The sequence below is a fragment of the Trachypithecus francoisi genome, unplaced genomic scaffold (genome assembly GCF_009764315.1).
Source record: "Trachypithecus francoisi isolate TF-2019V2 unplaced genomic scaffold, Tfra_2.0 Lachesis_group20, whole genome shotgun sequence".
NCBI classification, from domain to species: Eukaryota; Metazoa; Chordata; class Mammalia; order Primates; family Cercopithecidae; genus Trachypithecus; species Trachypithecus francoisi.
In genome coordinates, this window is record NW_022681466.1 from 25,685,397 (window position 1) to 25,712,467 (window position 27,071).

A 27,071-nucleotide genomic window follows, 5' to 3' on the forward strand; every position below is an offset into this window, starting at 1 on the left:
TTTTTTCATAATGAAGTCAAAACATGCCCTAAGATGGCCAGGTCATCCCCAATCTCAATCTCAGGGGAAATGATATTTTAGAGTCTAGTCCAATTCCTGTTATACACGGAAACCAAAATGACAGGGCATGTGACATACCTGTGGCATAGCCCACAAGTGAATCCTAAACCCAACTTCCAGCCCTGGTAAAGTAGAAAGTTATCTAGTGAACGACAAGGGCTTCGGTGAAAAATAAAATACTGTACATCCCAACTAGTAACATGATTTACAAACTAGACTTTGCCATTTTGTAAGCACCACCCCATTCATGGAAATCCTTATTCATTGAGTCTTTATCCCATTTAGTGACTCCATGTCCAGACCAAGTAGGGAGAGATAGGGTTTCGTTTTAGAAACTCTCTGGGAAGGACACAAGAAACTCCTCTGCTTAAGTCCATACTAATAATTTGTTAATTGGTTTAAAACTTGTCAGTAAAGTTCTGGCATACCCTATCAGTGGACTAAAAAATAAAGAGAATTATAATAATCTCTTAAGGTGCACTTTTGGGTAGTAATTAAAATATAGTTACCATATGGGATTTTTTTGTACTAAAAGTATCCCTCCTACTTAATTTTGTTTTGGGAAAGTGGACACGGCAAGTAGGCGATTGAGACATGAGTGTTTTGGAAAATCTATTAAACCTACAAGAAAGCTAAAAGACCCACTGTGGTACAGGAGTAAAGAAAGAGAGTTGCAGCCAGGCATGGTGGCTCACGCCTGTAATTCCAGCACTTTGGGAGGCTGAGGCACGTGGATCACCTGAGGTCAGGAGTTCCAGGCCAGCCTGATCAACATGGTGAAACTCCATCTCTATTAAAAATACAAAAATTAGGCCGGGCGCGGTGGCTCAAGCCTGTAATCCCAGCACTTTGGGAGGCCGAGACGGGTGGATCACGAGGTCAGGAGATCGAGACCATCCTGGCTAACACAGTGAAACCCCGTCTCTACTAAAAAATACAAAAAAACTAGCCGGGCGAGGTGGCGGGCGCCTGTAGTCCCAGCTACTCGGGAGGCTGAGGCAGGAGAATGGCGTAAACCCAGGAGGCGGAGCTTGCAGTGAGCTGAGATCCGGCCACTGCACTCCAGCCTGGGCGACAGAGCGAGACGCCATCTCAAAAAAAAAAAAAAATACAAAAATACAAAAATTAGCCAAGCATGGTGGTGGGTGCTGCAATTCCAGCTACTTGGGAGGCTAAGACAGAAGAATTGCTTGAACCCAGGAGGAGGAGGCTGCAGTGAGCCAAGGTTGCAGTGAGCGGAGAACGCACCACTGCACTCCAGCGTGAGCGACACAGCAAGATTCCGTCTCAAAAAAAAAAAAAAGAGAGAGTTACCCAGTAACATCACTGTGGGCTAATACTGAGCACTATTAGCTTCTAACAAATTGAGCAAGAAGGGGGAAAAGGTAACCCTTATTGTTAAAAATGCTTTTCAGTGGGAGAAAACTATCAAATATTTATCAACTGCTTACTGTTTTGAGCACATTTCAAAGGTCAATAGAATGATTCTGAATGCCTCTACATTCTAGAGTTGAGAAAAAGACCACTTATCTTGTCCTCAAAGATTCTTTCTAACATCTAAAACAAATCATTCATTCAACAAACATGTTCTGAGTACCTATAATGTGCTAGGCACTTTTCCAAGTGCTAGGGGGATACAGCAGTAAATAAACCTCATGGAATTCATGTTCTTAGGGAGGAGTCTAGAGGCAAATAAATACAGTAAATGACAGTATTTTAGAAGCATTGTTAAGAACTATCTTTACATGCTTAGACCATGACAAGTATTATGGAGAAAAATAAAGCAGGAAAAGGAAATAAGATATATGTAATTCATTTCTATTCATTGCAGGTGGCCTGTTTCATGATGAGTAGATTTTATAAGGTAACAAAAAATCTTTAATAATCAGTATTATCTTTGTGAATATTTCATTTTAAAAGATACAGAACATAACTTGAAGTATTCCTTTTTTTTTTTTTTTTTTTTTTTTGAGACGGAGTCTCGCTCTGTCGCCCAGGCTGGAGTGCAGTGGCCAGATCTCAGCTCACTGCAAGCTCCGCCTCCCGGGTTCACGCCATTCTCCTGCCTCAGCCTCCCAAGTAGGTGGGACTACAGGCACCCGCCTCCTCGCCCGGCTAGTTTTTTTTTTTTTTGTATTTTTAGTAGAGACGGGGCTTCACCGTGTTAGCCAGGATGGTCTCGATCTCCTGATCTCGTTATCCGCCCGTCTCGGCCTCCCAAAGTGCTGGGATTACAGGCTTGAGCCACCGCGCCCGGTGAAGTATTCTTAAAAGTTAATTATTAGTTCATATTCACTCTTAGCATATATTATTGTTTATATTTATCACTTATTTGATGACAAGTTCTTGGTCAAGAACACATCTATAATTAATTTACACCAGGCCTTTTTAGCTAAACAGAATGCATTTTTGTAGATTGTTCTATGAAGTGGTTTTAAAGAAGGAACAGTGTATTTGTTCTATTTTGTTTTTCTGTAAGTGAAACCCTGCTAAACTGGAAAGCCTCTAACATGAACCAAGACTTTCTGGTAATAGTGATTTTCAGTTCTAATATAATTAGGCTCACTAGTCACCCTACCCTAAACTCATATAGCCTAAATCAAATAGAAATTAATTTTTGTCATTAGTATACTAATCAAGACGATATAATGCTTCACTTTTTTTCCTATATAATTTGAAATGAAATACTAAAAAACACACTCTTTGGGAAGAGCTCATTTTCAATTTAAAAAATCAATTTTACAAACTAAATGTATACAAACAATTACTTTTTATTATACTGTGGTCGTCTAGCACTTCAATTAGGATAAGCAAGTTTATGAAATGTAAACTGACAATTTCAGCAGCTTAAAGCTTACCTTCAGGCTGGTATGAGAACGTGGTTGACTTAATTCCTGAAATTTCCATTGCTCAGATCCAGGGGTCTCTCCTCCTTTCTGAGCATCAGGTGTAAGTAATCCATCTCCAGCAGGTAATGGGAAAATTCCTAATGATATAGGACGTTCTTTTCTATTTGAAGAGGGGAGAAAAAATTCGGCATTCATTTATTTTGAGTTTTTTATTTGCCATGACTGTAAGTAAGCCTGGACTGTCACTGTTTTACAACCATCACTCGAAAATGACACTGTCTGCCCATCTGAATAAAACAGACTTACCAAAGAGGAAGGACAGTCTCAGTTTAGTTTAGCCTCAAGAAATCAACTAAGAAAAGTGGTAAGAAGGGTTAAGGAAAGCTTATAAGTTACTGATGAGTTCCTTGCCCAAGAAGCAGTCAGTGGTCTAGTGTGGTCTGGAGAAGAGCTGCTGCTGAGTTTTTCATCATACGTAGCTTAGCCCTAGGGGAACTTGCACCCTCCTTCTTTGGAAGTGAGCCCAACCCATTTCTAGACTTCCCAAATCCTCTCGCTAATCCCTGGATGTTTACTGAAGCCTCTTCAGGGTATGCCTTTCCTGCCTAGAGGAAAATCAATACATTATCTAAATCAGGGTTACCTATTAAATGATGAAAAGAACTCAAAATATCTTTCTCCCCACCACCCAAGTAGGAAAGCTGTTTTTCTACAGAACCACTATATGAGTTTCTTCCAAGCATAGTACATATGAGAAAACCATTGTCAGTTTTTTCCAAATAAGAAGGCCAAATAATTCTATAAAAGATTACTGAATTTCCAGTGCTTTGTGGGAAGTTTCAATGAACAAGAGTTACAATTTTAATACTAACAGAATTTCAATGAGAAACACATCGTTTGTTGATGCACAGAAGATTCCAAATCGAAGAGCTTTTAGAAGGTGGAAACAAGCCTACTAACCGGTCATCCTGGGTCATTAACTCAAAAGTGTAGAAACTAGAAAGAAATGAGACATTAAAGGATTGGTGCCTCCTGGAATTCATACCTCTACTGGTAAGAATGTAAGTTAGAATAGAAACAATGAGGTTATTAATAAAAGTGGGAAATTTTCAGTTTTGTTAAGTAAGTCTTTTATTCTGTAGTTCATTTTTATTCCAAGAAATTTCAGCCACTTTTGAAATGTGCCTTCACTTAATACAAAGGGTGTGTTCTTCCATTCCTAACAATCTAAAAGGACTAGTAAAAGTGTCCCAATGCCTTCTTAAAAATGAGGTGAAGCAAAGGGTTTGAGAGATTACATTTAATCAAAGTTGTATGCACAAGTAAATAAAATTTAAAAACAGAACTTTGATTTAGGGGGAAGATTCAAAAGCAGGAAGGCAGTACAAAAAGAGGGTAGTTTTTTGTTTGCTTGTTTGAGACAGAGTCTTGCTGTGTTGCCCAGACTGGAGTGCAATGGGACGATCACAGCTCACCGCAACCTCTGCCTCCCAGGTTCAAGCAATTCTCCTGCCTCAGCCTCCCGAGTAGCTGGGACTACAGGCATGTAACACCACGTCTGGCTAATTTTTGTATTTTTAGTAGAGACGAGGTTTCACCATGTTGGCCAGGCTGGTCTTGAACTCCTGACCTCACGTGATCCACCTGCTTCAGCCTCCCAAAGTCCTGGGATTACAGGTGTGAGCCACCTTGCCTGGCCAAGAGGGTAAATTTTAATACCAAATCTAAGTTTGTGACTATGAGCTGCCAGGACAACCAAATGACAAAAATTAAAGTGACTAGTCAGCTATCATGTTTACACCAGTTATTCCCAAACGCTGTTCAGCAACAAAGTTTTTATAGTAAGTCCATGAAAAAAGAGGCATTATTATTTCCTTAGTGCATAGATAATGTAGTACATATTGTACACATATACATTCCCATATACTATAGAACCCTGTTCTTTCTTGAAGATGACTGACCCTTATTTTAAATTACATCTTTTCTTCTTTGATTTTAAAATGCCCTTTCTTTCATTAAATGATGGTGACAGTGATAAGTAGCTAGATTTCCTTTACATATCCATTCTGTACAAAATAAAAAGTTGTCAACCTGATGTTTTCCCCCCATATTTTGAGAACTGAAAATCCAAGGATTTTCTTAGTAGAGAGTATTAGCTCTCTACTAAGAGCTACTAGCTGACTTTTATTTATTTTCTAACATACCTTAATGAGTTAAGCAAAAGGTGACTGGGAATTTAATGACTGAATACAATGGAAAGCTCTCTAACTCAAAATGCAAAGACAACCAGGAAGATGATATATAGACTTCATAAGATGCCCTCACACTAACAGAAATCAAAATATAAACCAGTCGTTAGAATTATTTCCTATATGAATGATAACACATTCATTTTCACACATATCAAATGTTGAAAATGTTTAAAACTATTGGGGGAAGAAGTCTTCTATGAATCCAAATTTTACTTTCCAAAAAGTAAACAAAATCAGTCGACAAAATCTACAATCCACACTCAACAAAATCTACAACCCAAATTATAAGTAGAATTCCCACCTTTTTAATTTGCTTGTATCAATCATTCAGACACTACTCTACAGGGAGGGGACATCTCTTCAGAGACTGACAGCTATCTGTCAAGTGGGTCAATGATGCTCTAGGTTACAATGTTCCAACTCTGAAAAAATAATCACTACATACTCCTCCCCTTACTTTACTTATAAATTACATATAGTTGGGCTAAGGGAGAGAAGGGTGCATAATTAGGCCAAGTTCATGAGAATCCTACTTTTGAAAAGAAACCCTGAAAGGTAAACATTAGTCCGGTACTATGTTGGTATATATTAAACGCTTCAGTTAAACTCACAGAAGAAGAAATAAAATGAGATACGCATGGAAAACTATCAAGTGGCAGATTGACACCCCCAGACTGAAACATCTGCTATTACTTGTCTAGAAAACAAAGCTATCACCAAGTATCAGAATTCTTTTTTCTTAATTGCCCTACTTCCATATATCCATTTTTGAGTTGGTTATTAAATGTTAGCTTACGTGTATAAATAATTTTACAACTACATTTTTGAAACAGCTTTTTGGCTATATTCACATTTGATACAACTAATTAGTAAAATCTACTTTATAAAGGGAGATAAAAGAAAAAATACATTTGTTGAACACTCACCACATGGTGGGTACTGAGCTAGATGATTTATTTACATTATCTCATTTAATCCTTATCAAGAAACTGGGATTATTTTTCCAATTTTCAGAGTAGAAAAAGTGATGCTCAGAGATTTTAGCCACTAGTAACCGGCAGAGTTTGGATTCAAAGCCAGTACTGTTCAACTCCAAGCCCTTTGCTTTCCTTGGTACTTCCTACTTGGAACTACCAACTTTTTGACAATTTAATCTTAATATCGAAGACTTTGATATCTTTACTTAATCAGATCAGTAGCCAATTTTTGTGGTAAAGAACTTTAAAAATTTAATTATAAGGTATTTTATCAATAAAAGCTGTAGTTAAAACAATTTCTGCTAAAAATGGGCACATATAAGTACCTATGAAAATTATTTACTTGAGTAATTTACCATAGATCTTGCAACTATAATTAAATACAAAATAACAAAATCACTTGATTTTTAAAACCACCCAAAGGGGTAACTCCCGTCAGAAGAGAAAACTCAGGCAGAGAGATCAAGCAACTTGCCAAAGCTCCTACGGCCACGTGCAATAGAGCATTTGCACCCAGGCACTTCAACTCGAAAGCTTTGTCGTACCCACTTGCAGGCGCCACACAGCAGCTCATGGCACTGCCCTCCCAAATGAAGTCTAAACCCAAGACAGCCCCTTAACATTAGTCTTATTTTAATATTCTACATATTCTTAAGTTTGCTTTTAATTTCTTCAAAGCTTAAATATACAGATACACATATACAAATATTTTATGTACTAATATATATACAAGTAGTAAGATTATTCCCAATTTTTATAAATTAGGAAAGAAAATAAAAGACCAAGTATCTAGTTTTAAATCACAGATGAAATTTAATTTCTGGGCTTTCAACTAATATTAAACTTGAACTAACCTATAAAAAAAAGAAACACATTGAGGGAATTTACTACTTTAATTCTTCTTAATTTATCTAAATCTACAATTAGGGCTTAAATATTTTATAAACATTTAAATAATAAATAAAAATTATATACTATGAATTTTCATTTAAAACCATGCACAAAGCAGAAATCTGAACAAATCAGAGAGTGTTAGTCTGATGGTTTAGAAAACAAAAGAAACCACAACCTTAAGTCTCTAAAATACAGAAGATGCCTCTTAAAGGGTGTAAGTAGAGTGAGCAACAGTAAAGCTACAGAGATTAATGACTACCCCCACAAGCAGGCATGGATATTTGTCACCCAAGACTACAAAGAAAAGAAAGGGCAACATCTGACAAAACAATAGTGAATAGGCTTTGTAAAGCTTTCACAACTTTGATGTGTAAATAATGGGGAAAAATGCATTCCTTAACCTAAAAGTCTTAAATTTTTTCACTTTAAAACATATTTTGTTTTAGGAGGAAAATATTTATAAATTGTCAGTTCCCATGAGCTATTATCAAAAATTACAAAAATGATACCTGAACCTCTATCATTCAAAGGATAATTAAAACAAAATAAACTTATGGCCTGTAACTAACTGCAAGTTCAAGCATAAAAGATATTTGTCCCTAAATGCTCAGAAGCTAAATGCAGAGGTTGTATAAACTTGGACCCGGTGCTCTACTCTTGCTCTCCTTTACTTTGAACATTCTGCTTAAAACAAGACCACACTGACCTTGTACTGTGTGTAAGTACAATATGAAAATCCTTTTCTTTAGTCGGTGGTTTCCAAACATAAAGCTATAATCCTAACTGATGGTCTATAAATTACTATAAATAACAATCAAAATCCTAGCTTCAGGCCATTTTCCATTGTTTCAATCTGCAACAGAAATGGTTACAAAGCAGACCCATAGAGCTAAAAATTTAAGAAAAATCAGCTAAGCAGGGGCTTCTAAAAGAGACGGGAGTACCTGAGTATCCTTGGTAGGTTCTGCGTCAGAGCTGGCACACCGGTAGAAATAGAAAAGTGCACAAGCAGCAAAACAGAGAGAGATACTAAGATAGCAGAATTAATGACCACCGCCCCGCCAACAAAGCCAAACACAAACAGCAGCATGCATCCAGGACTCATGGCGCTGTGCTGGCATGGTGAAACACCCGAACCAGGAGGCCTACACAGGGGCCAAAGGGGTATCTTTGTAGTGAGGATCTGTCATTCAGCTTGCTGCCACAAAAACAATGCCATCAGCAGCAGCTTTCCACTCCATCCTGCAGCAGCTCTCAAGCGATGACGTCATCCCGTTCTCCCCACCTCATAACCATAGAGCTGCTGCTCCTAACATTTATGCTGCAACCCCGAGCGACAGCCAGCCTATTAACTATTTTCCCCTCCACTAAGAGTCCTGGCTTAGCTCATTGGCTACAATGCCTGAAGATCTACATAATTTATTCACACTCCTACATCAAACAGATGGCTAGCTAACCCTTTCAAACATGCCTCTCTGTAACAAAAAGGACTTCAAACCAATTACACAGGAGAAATAAAAAATTACAGCATTCCCATAAATTACAAAATTTTAAACCTAGTATAATCTCCATTAAGTATCAGAAAACAATCTAAATACTTAAATATGCTGCTTATATGGATGGCTCATAATTTATTTTTTTAACAGTAAAAACGGTTTCTACTTTTCTGTGCTATTCTCTCCTGTAGCATTCCAATCACAGTGGAGAGCTTTTTGAATCAGCCTAACTATTGTTTCAGGATTAAAGAATAGAGAAAAACAGAAACAAACATATTATTTATTTTACTTTTCCTCAAGGCAAAATATATAACAAAGCTTACCTAATTCTACTATGAGCTGTGGATTCTAGTTGATCACTCCCTGAGAGCTGATGAAGTTTTGTTCTTTCTAAGTGTTCCATATAATTATGGATCATCTATTTTAAAGAAAGAAAAAAATACACAACATTTAAGGCTAATACCCGGAATAAAATCATAGTGTTAAAACAAGGAAAACATTTTTGTACAATTTTCTTATTTATCAGACTACTCAATTCCATGTAAGAGAATATTAAGGAATGAAAAAAATTTTAATGGAAAGTAATATGCAAATGCTTTCATTTAAGGATGCTGGTGCCCACAAAAGTAGCTAATATCTTGCTTAGCACGGCAAAAAAAAAAAAAAAACCCACAGTTTTTTACAATATGTGATGCTATTAAAATAATATTGACATAAAGAACACAAATTAGTAAACAGATACCGGGAAAGAAGTGATAAAAGACCATGGGTTAAAAATAATAGATGGCATTTGAAAAACCCATTCACTAAAATGAGACACAACAAAGAAATTAATGTGAAACTTCTGAAGAAACCATATCCTTATGTGCTGATCTTTTCCATTTTAAAAGAAATTAACAGAATAAAGATCACTTTCAATTTAATTAATTTAATACCAAGAAAAGTTTCTTCTTTCTGTACATTTAGTTGAAAGAATGTTAAAATACTTTCTCCTTTGACTGTTACTGGTATCATTACTTAGTATAATCATCTATTATAACAGCAGCAAATTAATACAAATGAAAAAAATTAGAACACTTTTTGAGTCTTAGATAAGGAATCATATGATAGACAAGCTGAATATGAAAGTAAAAACTTCAAGAATATAAAGTACATAAACTGCCAAGAACTTCTAATGTCCTATTTGATTCTTGATAATGTATAGCTTCACTTTTAAAAAGCCTAAATTTGGAATTAAGACATAAAATCAAAAGGCCTTTGCTAGAGACACTAACATGACATGAATAAGAAAAAAATGAATTTTAAAAAACAAGAAATAGTGTGTTAGTATTTAAAGGGTGTAAATATTAAGAGGCAAGCAAAGGTTGATGTCTTTCTTGGGAATATTACTTGAATTCTCTTTTTTGTTTTAATGTCCCTTCTCACCATTCCTAAGGAATATTACTTGAATTCTTAACACTGTGGATAGAATAGCTTTGGAAGTCACTAAACTTTAGCTGTATTAAGATGTATTTCAATTTCTCTAAACTTAAAATATGCACTGTAGCATATTAAGTAACAAAATAAATTTTTTAAAAAGTTTAAATTCACTTTACAAAGCATGCTTTTCTTGCAGAAATTTTATTTGGCATGTACAAAACTTAGGAAAGATAAGTTAATTTTAAGATGTTATTTATCATCAAATAAACAAAAAGATGAACTCTTGACACATGAAATAAAACAAATTAACCGGACTGTTCTCCAGTGAAGACTAGTCCAAACAACAAATGTTAGCCACAAAGAATGAAAACAGAATCACATGAATATAGTATCTTAAATTTTTTAATTGACATACTTTTTATTTTAAATTTATAGATTTTACCACCATTTACAAAACAGTTTTGAAGAAATACACTTTTCATCCATCAGCAAGTCAGAAATAATGAGCTTCCTTGTGTCAGGAAGAATTTTCAGAAACAAAAATCAAACTGAAACTAATATAACAAAGTGACTGTCAGGTTTAATCAATCTCAATTTAAATTTTCAAAAGGTTTTAGAACGCCTAAATTAAGGCTTTGCAGTGGCTCATGCCTGTAATCCCAGCACTTTGGGAGGTAGGAGGATTGCTTGAGGCCAGGAATTTGAGATCAGCCTGGGCAATATAGCAAGACACCTGCTCTAGAAAAAAAATACAACTAATAGCAGGAACTCGCCTGTAGTCCCTACTGCTCGGGAGGCAGAAGTGGGAGAACTGCTTGGACCCAGGAGTTCAAGGCTGCAGTGAGCTATGATCATGCCACTGGACTCCAGCCTGGGCAACAGAATGAGACCCCTTTAAAAAAAAAAAAAAAACCTTAAAAATAAAAGAGGTCAGGTACAAAGGCTAATGCCTGTAATCCCAGCACTTTGGGAGGCTGAGGTGGGAGGACTGCTTGAGCCCAGGAGTTTGAGACCAACCTGAGCAACATAGGGACACCCTGTCTCTACAAAGTTTTTTTAAAAAATTAGCTGGGTATTGTGGGATGCGCCTGTAGTATCAGCTACTTGGGAGGCTGAGGCGGGAGGATCATTTGAGCCAGGGAGGTCAAAGCTGCAGTGAGCCATGATCATGCCACTGCACTCCAGCCTGGACGACACAGTGAGACTGGCTGGAGTGCAGTGGCGCAATCTCGGCTTATTGCAATCTCTGCCTCCCACATTCAAGCGATTCTCCTGCCTCAGCCTCCAGGGTAGCTGGGTACTACAGGTGCCCACCACCAAGCCCAGCTAATTTCTGTATTTTTAGTGGAGACGGGGTTTCACCATATTGGCCAGGCTGGTCTCGAACTCCTGACCCCAAGTGATCCACCCGCCTTGGCCTCCCAAAGTGTTGGGATTACAGGTGTGAGCCACAGCACCCAGCTGTGAATGCTTATATATACTGGATAGTAAAGTAATTGTATGTATGGAATTGATTTGTTCAAATGGAGGACCTAAGTTTCTTTAAGCATTCAGATGAAGAAAACAAACTTACCCCAGATTGCTTTATAGTAATCTATGAACTCAATATAGAAAAAGAATGACAAGCAAAATGCAAAGATAGTTCTCCCTCAAACAGCCATTCTACAGATTCTCTATTATCTTATTCTAAACTTTCTTTTAATGACTAGTTCAATGTAATTAGATATAGTATTCTTCTTTCTTCCTCAGAAATCAAGATTTTATTTAATCAATATTTATTTAGTTTTATGATCCATGTCTACAAATCCTACAGATATCAGCTATTAATTCTTTTTTGTTTTTATTAATACACTTGCTTTCATTAAGATGCTATTTGTATAAAGCTGTTCACAGGATTATTTTTTTTTCTTTGCTTTTTTAATACACTTCAAGTTCTAGGGTACATGTGCACAATGTGCAGGTTTGTTACATATGTATACATGTGCCATGTTGGTGTGCTATACCCATTAACTCATCATTTACATTAGGTATATCTCCTAATGCTACCCCTCCCCACTCCCCCCACCCCCCAACAGGCCCCAGTGTGTGAGGTTCCCATTCCTGCGTTCAAGTGTTCTCATTGTTCAATTCCCACCTATGAGTGAGAACATGTGGTGTTTGGTTTTCTGTTCTTGTGATAGTTTGCTGAGAATGATGGTTTCCAGCTGCATCCAAGTGCCTATAAAGGACATGAACTCATCCTTTCTTATGGCTGCATAGTATTCCATGGTGTATATGTGCCACATTTTCTTAATCCAGTCTGTCACTGATGGACATCTGGGTTGGTTCCAAGTCTTTGCTATTGTGAATAGTGCCACAATAAACATATGTGTGCATGTGTCTTTATAGCAGCATGACTTATAATCCTTTGGGCATATATCCAGTAATGGGATGGCTGGGTCATACAGTATTCCTAGTTCTAGATCCTTGAGGAATCGCCACACTGCCTTCCACAATGGTTGAACTAGTTTATAGTCCCACCAACAGTGTAAAAGTGTTCCCATTTCCCCACATCCTCTCCAGCACCTGTTGTTTCCTAATTTTTTAATGATCGCCATTCTAACTGATGTGAGATGGTATCGCATTGTGGTTTTGATTTGCATTTCTCTGATGGCCAGTGATGATGAGCATTTTTTCATGTGTCTGTTGGCTGCATAAATGTCTTCTTTTGAGAAGTGTCTGTTCATATCCTTTGCCCACTTTTTGATGGGGTTGTTTTTTTCTTGTAAATTTGTTTGAATTCTTTGTAGGTTCTACATATTAGTCCTTTGTCAGATGAGTAGATTACAAAAATTTTCTCCTATTCTGTAGGTTGTCTGTTCACTCTGATGGTAGTTTCTTTTGCTGTGCAGAAGCTCTTTAATTAGATCCCGTTTGTCAGTTTTGGCTTTTCTGACATTCCAAAATCATCTATATAATGAAATCAATTCTAACTCAACCAAACTAGCACTTAAAGGAAAGAACTGACAATCAAAAATTACTGAGGGGGAAAAGAAAAGAGAGAACAATAACAACAAAATGGCAGCTATTATTTATTGAGCACCAATTATATGTCAGTCAGTGCATTTACAGCCATTTTTTCTCCATTTAATCCTCACCGTATCATGATTTCATACGTAAACTCTATCCAAGTTAATTGTCTGGTCAATGACTAACTTTTCAAGTTGTCACTAGCTTTGGGGCCAGAACTCCGGCCTGCCTGACTCAGTCATCTGAACTATTAAGAATTACGGGAGTCAGGCCTTATCTGCCTTTGTACGTAATTCTCTGAGCAGGCAATGAGCCCACTGTCCTTTCTTCCTCGTACCCACAAGAAAATCCCATACACTAAAGCATTTCCTGATGTCTAGAATAAAATGTTATGCACTATAGTCTATAAACACACAAAAAAGTAGAAAAAAAATACATAAAAATTTAAATATTAATAAGGCCTCACAGTATCCACTCAGGTTAAAAAAAAAAAAAAGTGAGTGGGAGGGCGCACCAGTGTTGTTAGATAGAAAAGAGAAGTGAGAAAGTAAAATGGGACATGCTTCAGATAATCGATTCCTGGGTCCACCAGGCCCATTGCTTCTGGTCTCAGAACTGCAATTCTCAATTTTCTCAGGTATGCATATTAATTCACACATTCAGGAGTCAATTCAGCAATAAACAACTGAAGTTATTAAGAAGAATGCCAAGCACATTATCTGGAAAATCCTGGCTTGGGATAAACCCCAAATCCCCTCCCTTGAGATACCTTCACAATAGAGGTTCACCATCATTCAGCATTAACTAAAACCAAAAAGCAAGGCATTGGTGAAATTTTGAAGATAACTGGCCTGGATTCCTTTAATTATTTTGACATTCAATCTTTCCTTACGCCGTCCCCCAAATCACAACCTATATCACAAAGCCACTAATCTTTTTTTTTTTGAGACAGACTTTCACTCGTTGCCCAGGCTGTACCGCAATGGAGCAATCTTGGCTCACTGCAACCTCTGCCTCCCAGGTTCAAACAAGTCTTCTGCTTCAGTCTCCCAAGTAGCTGGATTTACAGGTGCCACCATGCCCAGCTAACTTTGTATTTTTTTTAGTAGAGATGTTGGTCAGGTTGGTCTTGAACCCTGACCTCAAGTGATCCACCCGCCTTGGCCTCCCAAAGCCACTAATCTTAAAGTTGTGGAGACGTCATAAAGCAAAGAGTCATAGAAAAATGTCAGGTTGAGGCTGGGTGTGGTGGTTCACGCCTGTAATCCCAGCACGTTGGGAGGCTGAGGCAGGAGGATCACTTGAGGTCAGGAGTTCGAGACCAACCTAGCCAAAGTGGGGAAACCTCATCACTACTAAAAGGACAAACAAAATTAGCCAAGCGTGGTGGTGTGTGCCTGTAATCCCAGCTACTTGGGAAGCTGAGGCAGGAGAATCACTTGAACCCAGGAGGCAGAGGTTGTAGTGAGCCAAGGCCGCGCCACTGCACTCCAGCCTGGCAACAGAGCGAGACTCCGTCTCAGAAAAAAAGAAAAAAGAAAAATGTCAGGCTGGGCATGATGGCTGATACCTCTAATCCCAGCACTCTGGGAGGCTGAGGCAGGAGGATCTCTTGAGCCCACAAGTTTGAGACCAGCCTGGGCAAGATGGTAAGACCCCACCTCCAAAGAAAGAATAAGAGAAAATAAGAAAAAGAGAGAGAGAAAAAGAGAGGAAGAAAGGATAGAAGAAAGGAAGGGAGGGAGGAAAGGAAAGGAATAGAAAGAGAAGGAAGGAAAGAAAGAAAAGAAAAGAAAGGAAGAAAGAGAATTTAAAAATTAAAAAAAAAGAAAAAGAAAGGGGGGGATGGGAGGGAGGGAAAAGGAAAATATCTAGTGGAACCTAAAGGTGTTAGTGTGTTTTTGTTTTTCTTTTGAGATGGAGTCTTGCTGTGTCACCCAGGCTGGAGTGCAGTGGCATGATCTCAGCTCACTGCAACCTCCGTCTCCTGGGTTCAAGCGATTCTCCTGACTCAGCCTCCCAAGTAGCTGGGATTACAGGTACCTGCCACCATGTAGAGATGGGGTTTCCCCATGTTGACCAGGCTGGTCTCAAACTCCTGACCTCAGATAATCCGCCTGCCTCGGCCTCCCAAAGTGCTGGGAAAACAGGCGTGAGCCACCGCACCCGGCCAAGGTGTGTTATTAAAAGTTCAGGTAGACTGGGTGCTGTGGCTCACGCATGTAATCCCAGCACTTTGGGAGGCCAGGACGGGCAAGTCACTTGAGGCCAGGAGTTTAAGACCAGCCTGGACAACATGGTGAAACCCAGTCTTTTTGTACTAAAAGTACAAAAAGTAGCTGAGTGTGGTGGTATGCGACTATAGTCCCAGGTATTTGGGGAGGCTGAGTTGGGAGAATCACACAAACCCAGGAGGCGGAGGTTGCAGTGGGCCGAGATCAGGACACTGCACTCCAGCCTGGGCAACAGAACGAGACTCCATCTTAAAAAAAAGTTCAGGCAATGGAATCTGACAAACCTGGCTTCAAATCTAATCACCAGTAGAATTTGGGGCAAATCATTTCACAGACTCTTTCTAAACCTCAATCTGTAAAATGGGAATGGATGAGAATTTGGTCAGAGGATAAAATAAGAATGCATTCAAACACTCCCTGATTTGAGACTCTCCCAAGATTCCAAAGGGCTAAAGTTTTTGGTAATTAGCATACACACGTGGGCCCAAGTGCTTCAAAATTGTCCTTTATATTTCTTCCACTGCCCTCTTTAAGGCATGTCTTCTTTTAAGCAAATTCAGTAATGTATACAAAAATTTGATTTAAAAATAGTTGACGGCCGGGCGCGGTGGCTCAAGCCTGTAATCCCAGCACTTTGGGAGGCCGAGACAGGCGGATCACGAGGTCAGGAGATCGAGACCATCCTGGCTAACACGGTGAAACCCCGTCTCTACTAAAAATACAAAAAACTAGCCGGGCGAGGTGGCGGGCGCCTGTAGTCCCAGCTACTCCGGAGGCTGAGGCAGGAGAATGGCGTGAACCCGGGAGGCGGAGCTTGCAGTGAGCTGAGATCCGGCCACTGCACTCCAGCCTGGGTGACAGCAAGACTCCGTCTCAAAAAAAAAAAAAAAAAAAAGTTGACTACTTATTCTTAAATTTAAGAATAGTTATTCTTAAATCAAATCAGAAAAGGCCACGGCAGGTTTCCCTTAAGCAACAACGAATAATGTTTCATAAGAGTGCTAAACAACTATTAAAAGACATTACCTTCTTTGGAAGTAATAATGAAAAGGTTAAGGTTAAACCCCTTCAGGCTTCCTTTCCCTGAATGTTTTCAGAGTTTATGTTTTAAGGGTGCCTAGTTCTTTGGCTTTAGATAGCTATTTAAAACTGCTAATTGAATGACATCTCTAGAACAGATGTATAAACAGAAAAAATTGTGGGTTAGAGTAGAATAGACCCACATTTCAAAGCAGCCCCATCCATGTTACATAAACCTTCCTTCCTTGAGGCAAAACAAAATATAGGGAGGAGTCTATCAGGTCAGAGGATAGAAGCTGCTTATAACTGAGGGAAGAGATCTATGAAAAGAGCTTTTGGGCAGTGTGGGAAACCTGCCTTGGTTACTAGACAGACCTAGCTCTCTGACTTGGTCATTGAAAATTTTCCGGAGATCTTGTTTTCTTCCTAGAGTATCTTTTCCTCAAGGAATAGAAATAGACAAAAAAAAAAAAAAATTATATGTTTTCATTTAAAATTAGTATGTCAGGCTTTTTTATAGAAGCATATCTTCACCTTTATTAAATATATGGAAAAAATAGGAAATTTCACTTTACAGTTATTTTTCAAGAATGTATATATTTCAGCCCAGGCATGGTGGCTCACATCTGTAATCCCAGCACTTTGGGAGGCCAAGGTGGGTGGATGACCTGAGGTCAGGAGTTTGAGATCAGGATGGCCAACATGGTGAAATCCCATCTCTACGAAAAATGCAAAAATTAGCCGGGCGTGGTGGTGGTGCACTCCTGTAATCCCAGCTACTTAGGAGGTTGAGGTGGGAGAATTACTTGAACCCGGGAGGTGGAGGCTTCAGTGAGCCAAGATCACTCCAGCCTGGATGACAGAGCAAGACCCAGTCTCAAAAAAGAAAAAAAAAGTATATATTTTATATTTTATACTTCAATACATCATAATTTAACAATTTTCAATTATTAAAAAAGATTAGAGCTTCATTTTAAAAACAAAAGCATTATTTATTATTTATCACAATCAATTACTTCCCCCAAATATATTTATAGCTGGATACAGTGGCTCACGCCTATAATCCCAGCACTTTGGGAGGCCAAGTCAGGAGATCACTTGAGCCCAGGAGTTCCAGACCAGCCTGGACAACATAGTGAGACCTTATCTCTACAAAAAATAAAAATAAATAAACATTTTAAAAATTGGCATGCAATGGCTGGGCATGGTGGCTCACGCCTATAATCCCAGCACTTTGGGAGGCCAAGGCAGATGGATCACGAGGTCAGATGTTCGAGACCAGCCTGACTAACATGGGAAAACCCCACCTCTACTAAAAATGCGAAAATTAGCCAGGCATGGTGGCACGCTCCTGTAATCCTAGCTACTCAGGAGGCTGAGGCAGAAGAATCGCTTGAACCCAGGAGGCAGAGGTTGCAGCGAGCTGAGATCACACCATGCACTCCAGTCTGGGCGACAGAACGAGACTCCATCTCAAAAAAAAAAAAAAGGCATGCATGTGTGTGGTCCTAGCTACTTGGGAAGCTGAGGTGGGAGGATTGCTTGAGCCTGGGAGGTTGAGGCTGCAGTGTGCTATGACTGCGCCAATGCACTCCAGCCTGGGGAATAGAGTGAGATCCTGTCTAATTAAAGAAAAAAAGACTATATATATATATAACATATATGTATGTATTATCATCAGCTTTAATAAGTACTACTTAAGTGAACAGTACATACAGCACATTGTATAGGCATTGAAATGAATGCTGTAAAAATCAATGATAGGCTTAGCAACCTTAATATCCACCAAATGTCATTAAATTTTAATATCCACCAAAATTAAACCTTAATATCTAACAAATGTCATTAATATGTGAGGGCTTTTTTGTTTTTTTTTTTTGAGACAGAGTCTGTTGCCCAGGCTGGAGTGCAGTGGCACAATATTGGCTCACTGTAGCCCCTACCTCCTGGGCTGAAGTGATCCTCCCACTCAGCCTCCCGAATAGCTGGGACTATAGGCGCAGGCCACCATGCCTGACTAATTTTTGTATATTTTTTTTTTTGGCAGAGTTGGGGTTTCACCATGCTGCCCAGGCTGGTCTCAAACTCCTGGGCTCAAGTGATCCGCTCACCTTGGCCTCCCAAAGTGCTGGGATTACAGGATGAGCCACTGCTCCCAGCCAAAATGTGGGTATTTTTTACACACTGAAACAGCTGCTGTATAACCTGCTCTTGTCTTCCCTGAGTTCTGTGGTTCCAGCCCTTCATGGACCATCCTTTCCATCCACTACTGGATATCAATTCTGTGATACTTCATGCTTTGGGTATGGTTATTAAGCGGAAGTTTGTAATAATCAAATCTCACGTGTCAAGGCTAACAGGGAAAAATTCTACACCATACCCCAAGCAAGTGCTAACCACATTATTCAAACGCAAACGCAACTGAGTGTGGTGGGGTTTTCTGTTCCTTAAAAGCAATGGCCGGTATTAAAACATTTTTTTTTTTTTTTTTTTTGAGATGGAGTCTCGCTCTATCGCCCAGGCTAGAGTGCAGTGGCCGGATCTCAGCTCACTGCAAGCTCCGCCTCCCGGGTTTATGCCATTCTCCTGCCTCAGCCTCCTGAGTAGCTGGGACTACAGGCGCCCGCCACCTCGCCCGGCTAGATTTTTGTATTTTTTTTAGTAGAGACGGGGTTTCACCGTGTTAGCCAGGATGGTCTCGATCTCCTGACCTCGTGATCCGCCCGTCTCGGCCTCCCAAAGTGCTGGGGTTACAGGCTTGAGCCACCGCGCCCGGCCCTAAAACATTTTTTAAAATAAACAAATAAACAAACAAAGAAACAGCAACGTCTGGGCACACTGGCTCACACCTGTAATGCCAGCACTTTGGGAGGCTGAGGCAGGTGGATTGCCTGAGGTCAGGAGCTCAAGACCAGCCTGGCCAACATGGAGAAACCTCGTCTCTACTGTATTAAAAATACAAAAGTTAGCCAGGTATGGTGGCACACACCTGTAATCCCAGCTACTCGGGAGGTTGAGGGACAAGAATCACTGGAACCCAGGAGATGAAGGTTGTAGTGAGCTGAGATCGTGCCACTGCACTCCAGCTTGGACAAGAGAGCAAGACTCTCACACACACACACACACACACACACACACACACACACACACAAAGCAACAACAGAATATAGCTACAATAATGTAAATACAATCTTTGTAGCATTAATATGCTTACTGTACACAGAATACAATCTGTGTGGATATTCTCCAAAACATGATTTTAAATTGTTTTATGATTATAAAGGTTTTTATACTCTTCTAAAGAAAAACAACAACATAGTTTCTACCAGACGCAGAATAAGAGATCACACAAACTAGGGAAAAGAAAAAAAAAAAAAACAGGCTAAGACTGGAACCATATGTATTATAGGAAATACAGGACTAGCGAGGGAAAAAAAAGAGGAATTTTTTTTTCATGTAACAAATATTGCATAAAACTAAAAATTCTACTTATTTGGGTATGTGAACCCCAGACTGACCATGATATACAAAATAATTTTCACATTAAGATAATAGAAACAAAAGCAACATGAGAGGCTGACAGGGAATCATGAAATGGTTTAAAAACCCTCAAGTACATTTTCTTTTATTTATTTATTTATTTATTGTTTTATTATTATCCTTTATGTTCTAGGGTACATGTACACAACGTGCAGGTTTGTTACATATGTACACATGTGCCATGTTGGTGTGCTGCACCCATTAACTCATCATCTACATTAGGTATATCTCCTAATGCTATCCCTCCTCCCAACCCCCACCCCCCACCCCCCAACAGGCCCCAGTGTGTGAGGTTCCCATTCCTGTGTCCAAGTGTTCTAATTGTTCAATTCCCACCTATGAGTGAGAACATGTGGTGTTTGGTTTTCTGTTCTTGTGATAGTTTGCTGAGAATGATGGTTTCCAGCTGCATCCATGTCCCTACAAAGGACATGAACTCATCCTTTCTTATGGCTGCATAGTATTCCATGGTGTATATGTGCCACATTTTCTTAATCCAGTCTGTCACTGATGGACATCTGGGTTGGTTCCAAGTCTTTGCTATTGTGAATAGTGCCACAATAAACATACGTGTGTATGTGTCTTTATAGCAGCATGATTTATAATCCTTTGGGTATATACCCAGTAATGGGATGGCTGGGTCATACAGTATTTCTAGTTCTAGATCCTTGAGGAATCGCCACACTGCCTTCCACAATGGTTGAACTAGTTTATAGTCCCACCAACAGTGTAAAAGTGTTCCTACTTCTCCACATCCTCTCCAGCACCTGCTGTCTCCTGACTTTTTAATGATCGCCATTCTAACTGGTATGAGATGGTATCTCATTGTGGTTTTGATTTGCATTTCTCTGATGGCCAGTGATGATGAGCATTTTTTCATGTGTCTGTCGGCTACATAAATGTCTTCTTTTGAGAAGTGTCTGTTCATATCCTTTGCCCACTTTTTGATGGGGTTGTTTGCTTTTTCTTGTAAATTTGTTTGAGTTCTTTGTAGGTTCTGGATATTAGCCCTTTGTCAGATGATTAGATTGCAAAAATTTTCTCCCATTCTGTAGTTTGCCTGTTCACTCCTCAAGTACATTTTCTAATTTCCTTTGAGGAGATTGTGTGCTGAAACTTAACTTAAAATACTGAAAACTCACGCAAAAAACCTACTTTTTAGTTATTTTGATTTAACGCATTATAATTTGTGCTTATATTATTTGTTATGAGCTTAATGCAAATAAGTCCTTTACACTGGATAACAAACGTAGAGACCCTTTACCAATAACTTACCAATCCATAATTTCCAAACTGGTAATAAAACAAATCGTTTCTCTCATCTTAGCATCACAGAAACTTCATTATGTACACACACGTTTTTGCTTAGCCAGCCAAGGAAACAAGCACTATCGCTGTCTCAAATAACTAAATTATTCCGTAGCATACTAATTTACCACATGAAAAGCTAATTCCAGAAAAAAACAAGAAAAGTTGACATTTGGTAACTAGATAAATGTCACATGAAACTTAATGTTTTCTTGAAAGAATCCCCAAGAATTATTCTTTTTTAAAAAATTCTGATTTTCAAAGAAAATTAAGACATATTTTCTAAGGTTCATTTCTTTGTCTCAATAATAGCATTGTAATGAAAAACCTAGAAACCCACCTCAGTGTGTCTTTGATGTAATGCATTATATTCCTTCTTCAGTTCTGCTTCTCTTTCTTCAAGTCTGCTAACTGAAATTAAATACATACACTTGATCAAAACAAAACAAGAAATTTACTTGAAAAAGTACACGTTTAAACTTAGAATGGGCTATCCATAATCCTTAGCAACTTTCAGACTCAGTGCTCCATATGCAAGTCTTCACAAAGCAGTGACTTCATTTCATCATCCTTCGTAATGAAAACTTTCAGACGAGGGGAATACATTACATTGGTTCTCTAATATTCCTATATTTATCAAGTCATCCCCCTAAACAGGTTTTTTTTTAACATGATACAGAATTAACTCTTTCAAAAACACAAATCACCTCATCAAAGTTTTAAACTGGGATTAGGGCCCAAATCATTTATTTCCGACACTACTCAAGCTCTTTTTTTAGTACTGGCAGTTTGTGAAAGTTGATTGTTTATAAGTACTTTTTTGGCTTCAGGTCTTCTCAATTTCAGGGACTCATCTTTTATTTAGCTCCCTCTGCTGATGGGTTTTGTGAGTGGCACTGACTTGAGGTAGTGCTCACAGAATACAACTTTAGGGTATTTAAAAAAAAAAAGTTTTATTAATAGATTCTGAGGTACAGAATGTCAGGACAGGATTCCACAGGAAAGAATATCTGATAGCAAAGAGGAATGATTCAGGTAGGAGGTGGTATCCACACAGAACCACAAAGGATGAAATTACAGTACTCAAGACAGAAGGTAATGAGAGCATTCCTGACACTGTTACTACAGAGAAGGGAACACAAAACCATGCCAGAGGTGAGGCAGAGAGTGGTGGTGAGGCAGAGGGGAGACTGGCCAGACTGGAGGAGCCCATACTTGGCTAAAGAGCAGTGGGAGACAGTCTGGGGAGAAATAAAGCTGGTGCTAAAGGAGTTGGTCAGAGTACTCATGTATGTCTGTTGGAAAGCCTTAGCATAGTTGAAAATGTTCCCTGGGTTTAAGGGTCAGCTGGCTGCAAACAGGCAAGGCTGTGTGTAATCTACAACTGGTAACTGTGGAGGACAGCTGTAGAAGGAACTAGTATGAACTAATACTCCAACAGCAGATATATGAATGTTCTATATGCCTCCTAATATTAACACACCAGAAACCAAACAAAACATAGCTTGTGCTGCCCAGAAAATTCATTTTGGGTTTGTGTACCTTTACTTACCATAATTTGTTTAAATATCTTGAAAATATGTGATTAGGAAAACTGTAGCTCTCTTTGTTTTGATTTGTTTCTAATTCAAGCCTATGTGTCGTTGGCTTATTACATTTGCACCAGAGTAAACACACACTACAGTACCCACGGAGCACATTTTGTCATGCCACGCAAGTCATGAGTACATCTTCTGCTCATCTTATCCTTTGGCTGAAAGCGATAATAAGCAAATGTATTATGCAGATGTGTCATGATAAAATAATAGATGATAAAACCATAAATTAATTTTTAAAATAAATTTAATTCTACAATTTTTATTTGACAACAGGAAATCCAAGCAAATTATGGATATTTAATAATCTCAAAATAAACATTTTCTACTACTTCTTGTCATTTAAGCTGATTAAAAGCTTAAAGGAATTCTGAGACTACTGGACAAACCGTATCTATTTTCAACTGTTCATCTTTTTGTTTTTTTTTTTTTTTTTTTTTTGAGACGGAGTCTCGCTCTGTTGCCCAGGCTGGAGTGCAGTGGCCGGACCTCAGCTCACTGCAAGCTCCGCCTCCCGGGTTTACGCCATTCTCCTGCCTCAGCCTCCTGGGTAGCTGGGACTACAGGCGCCCGCCACCTCGCCCGGCTAGTTTTTTGTATTTTTTAGTAGAGACAGGGTTTCACTGTGTTAGCCAGGATGGTCTCGATCTCCTGACCTTGTGATCCACCCGTCTCGGCCTCCCAAAGTGCTGGAATTACAGGCTTGAGCCACCGCGCCCGGCCTTGTTCATCTTTTTGAATCATTCTTTTATTGATAATGTGCAACAAAAACAAAAATTGGATGCTGAGGCTAAAATAAAATCCAACTATCATTCATAACCCACAATTTCAAATTTGTGCTCAATAGTAGAGCCTTATTATTCTTGTCAGCTAATGATATAAATTCATAAATAAATTTATATCACCAACACCACCACTATTAATAGCAGCCAACAATATCAAGTGCTTATTATGTACCATACAGTCCTAAGAACTGCATATAAACTAACTTATTTGAGCCTAACATTAACCTTATGATAAAAGTATTATTATTACATCCATGGTAGCGATGAGGAAACCGAAGCAAATAGGAGCTAACTTGCCCAAAGTCACACAGATAGGAAATGGCAAAGCAAGGATTCCTATCAGAATCTGGCTCCAGAATCTGTGTTCTTAATTCCCATGCTATACTGCTTCTCAGCAAATACTCCTTTTAATCTGTTTCGTATATTGGAGTTTACTTTAAGATTTCACTTTGGGCAGAGGGGAGTATGCTTCAAACAAAAACTTCCTCTGTTCTTACGGAAACAACCCATTCACAGATACTTTGACACAAAGGCATCAAACCGCCAAGCAAAACGTGTACCCAAGTCAGGGAGATGCACATTAAAACCCAAATGCAACACCACCATGCTTCTGAATGGCTACAATGAAAAACACAGTACACCAAGTGCTAGTACGGATGTGGAACTACTGGAACTTTCATAAACTATGGTATATGGTTTCACACACCGGAACTTGGTATGCCCAATTTGAAAACTGTTTGACAAGATTTAATTAAGTTGAATATTTGCCAACCCTATGATAAAACAATGTCATTGCTAGAAAACCTATATATTTGTTCACCCAAAGGCATTTAAAACAATATTCAAAGAAGCACAGTCTGAAAACAACCCAACTGTTCATCAAGAGTAGAATGGATAAATATTCATGTACTGGAATACTGCATAATGTGAATAAACAAATTATTGCCACACACAACATCATGGACCAATGGCACAAATATGATGTTGAAGGAAAGAAGCAGAAACAAACGAATACAAATTCAAAGACATAACACAAAACTAAACTGAAATGTTAGAAGTCAGGATAGTAGTTACCTCTGGGGAGGAGTTAGTGATCTGATGTATTTATGTCTGTACAGCCCCAGCCCACCTCAGTTCAAAGACAACGTGCATCCATTCACACAGGCACTTCCCTCTACTTGCATACTCATTCTTCCTTATGTTATCCAACAATGGCTATGAATTCAAGTAGAATGGGATTTAAACAAACTATGTGGAACCATAACAAACAACCTTTGTTGCTCTGACTTTAGCATTCTCAGGGAGAGAACAAAAGTGTTACTGAATAGACTGGATAAAGAAAATGTGGTGGCTCACGCCTGTAATCCCAGCACTTTGGGAGGCCAAGGTGGGCGGATCACAAGGTCAGAAGTTCAAGAACAGCCTGGTCAACATGGTGAAACCCTATCTCTACTAAAAATACAAAAATTAGCTGGGTGTCGGGGGGGATGCACCTGTAATCCCAATCACTCAGGACGCTGAGGTAGGAGAACTGCTTGAACCTGGGAGGCAGAGATGGCACTGCTGCACTCCAGCCTGGGTAACAGAGCCAGACTCCATCTCGAAAAGAAAGAAAATAAAAGAAGAACGAGGCTGGGTACAGTGGTTCATGGCCTGTAATCCCAGCACCTTGGGAGGCCGAGGCAGGCAGACCTCCCAGGACTTTGGGAGACCAGGGTGGGCATATCACTTGAGGCCAGGAGTTTGAGACTAGTCTGGCAAATGTGGCAAAACCCCATCTCTACCAAAAATACAAAAATTAGCCAGGCGTGATGGCACGCACCTGTAATCCCAGCTACTCAGGAGGCTGAGGCATGAGAATCGCTTGAGCCCAGGAGGCAGGGGTTGTAATGAGCCATGATTGCATCATCATAGCACTCCAGCATGGGCAACAGAGGGGAAACACTGTCTCAAAGAAAAAAAAGAACGAGATAATGTCCTTGAAGCTTTGATACAGCAATTTTTTTTTAAAGACAAAGTCTCACTCCATGGCCCAGGCTGGAGTACCCAGCTCACTGCAACCTCTGCCTCCTGGGATCAAGCAGTTCTTGTGCCTCAGCCTCCCGAGTACCTGGGACTACAGACAAGCACACACCACCACGCTCAGTTAATTTTTTCTATTTTTAATAGAGATGGGGTTTCACTATGTTGTCCAGGCTGGTCTTGAACTCCTGACCTCAAGTGATCCACCCACCTCAGCCTCCCAAAGTGCTAGGATTACAGGTGTGAGCCACCACGCCCAGCCCGGAATAACTACTCTTATTTGTCCAACAGACACTTGCACCAATGCCTGAAGATATTAAAATGGGTGTCCTATGCAATGTATCTTATAACCTCCAAATTGGAACCACTCTCAAATTTGTGATTAGGAGACTGGATAAGCAAACTGTGACAAGTATATGATAGAGTACAATGCAGTGGCTTTGCTACTTCTTTGTTGTGCAACTTTGGGAAAGTTAACTTCTCTGGGCCTAAGTGTCCTTACTTGTAAATGAGGAATAGTAACAGTACATTGAAGTTGATTATTAGGATTAAGCGAGTTAATATTTGTAAAGTATTTCCTTTACAGTGTCTGTAAACATGACACTGTAAAGTCATGTCTTACAAACATGTGTTTTTTTGTTTGTTTGAGATGGAGTCTTGCTCTGTCACCCAGGCTGGGATGCAGTGGCATGATCTCGGCTCACTGCAACCTCTGCCTCCTGGGTTCAAGTGATTCTCATACCTCAGCCTCCCAAGTAGCTGGGATTCCAGGCACGTGCCACCATGCCTGACTAATTTTTGTATTTTTAGTAGAGATGGGATTTCACCATGTTGGCCAGGCTAGTCTCAAACTCCTGTCCTGAGGTGACCCACCCACCTCAGCCTCCCAAAGTGCTGGGATTACAGGCGTGAGCCACAGTGCCTGGCCAAAACTGTGTTTTTCAAGTAAATAACATTAATTAGAGATACCTGTCAAAAGAAATGCAGTATATATCTGTACGTACTGACACAAAACAGTGCCTAGAACTGAATTGGAAGGATGTTGAATATACATTGCAGAAAGTAAAAAATACAAAACAATATGCCACAAAACAATAAGATGTCTACAAAGCCACAAAACTGGACTGTCTCCCCCAAAGCTGCTCTTTCACACAGTCTTCTTAATCAGGCAAAAATCTTGCAGTCATCCTTTTGCTTTTCTCTTTCCCTCATATCACGTATCCAGTCTATCAGCAAATTGTTTATTCTATGTTTCAAAATAAGTCAGAATCACTGGGCACAGTGGCTCACGCCTGTAATCCCAGCACTTTAGGAGGCCAAGGCGGGCAGATCACGAGGTCAAGAGATCGAGACCGTCCTGGCCACCATGGTGAAACCCCATCTCTACTAAAAATACAAAAATGAGCTGGGCGTGGTGGCGCACGCCTGTAATCCCAGCTGCTTGGGAGGCTGAAGCAGGAGAATCACTTGAACCCAGGAGGCAGAGGTTGCAGTGAGTCGAGACTGTGCCACTGCAACTCCAGCCTGCCGACAGAGTGAGACTCCGTCTCACAACACAAACAAACAAACAAGCAGAATCTCACCACTTTTTACCACCTTCATCACTCTCAC

The 27,071-nt window shown here is 39.4% G+C and overlaps 1 protein-coding gene across 13 annotated transcripts in view; it reads right to left on the reverse strand.

Moving 5' to 3' along the window:
- SPAG9 (sperm associated antigen 9) overlaps positions 1-27,071 on the reverse strand; it is a 163,630-nt gene that overhangs the window by 79,952 nt on the left and 56,607 nt on the right. For 8 of the 13 annotated variants that reach the window (XM_033183522.1, XM_033183524.1, XM_033183523.1 and 5 more), the window contains 3 exons: positions 21,399-21,469; positions 8,852-8,946; positions 2,919-3,069 (listed from right to left, as the gene is read on the reverse strand). In XM_033183522.1, the coding sequence (XP_033039413.1) occupies positions 2,919-3,069; positions 8,852-8,946; positions 21,399-21,469 (317 nt within the window). Of the gene's footprint in view, positions 1-2,918; positions 3,070-7,976; positions 8,440-8,851; positions 8,947-21,398; positions 21,470-27,071 lie in introns of those variants that run through there. The other 5 variants (XM_033183527.1, XM_033183526.1, XM_033183525.1 and 2 more) reach the window with 2 other exon arrangements.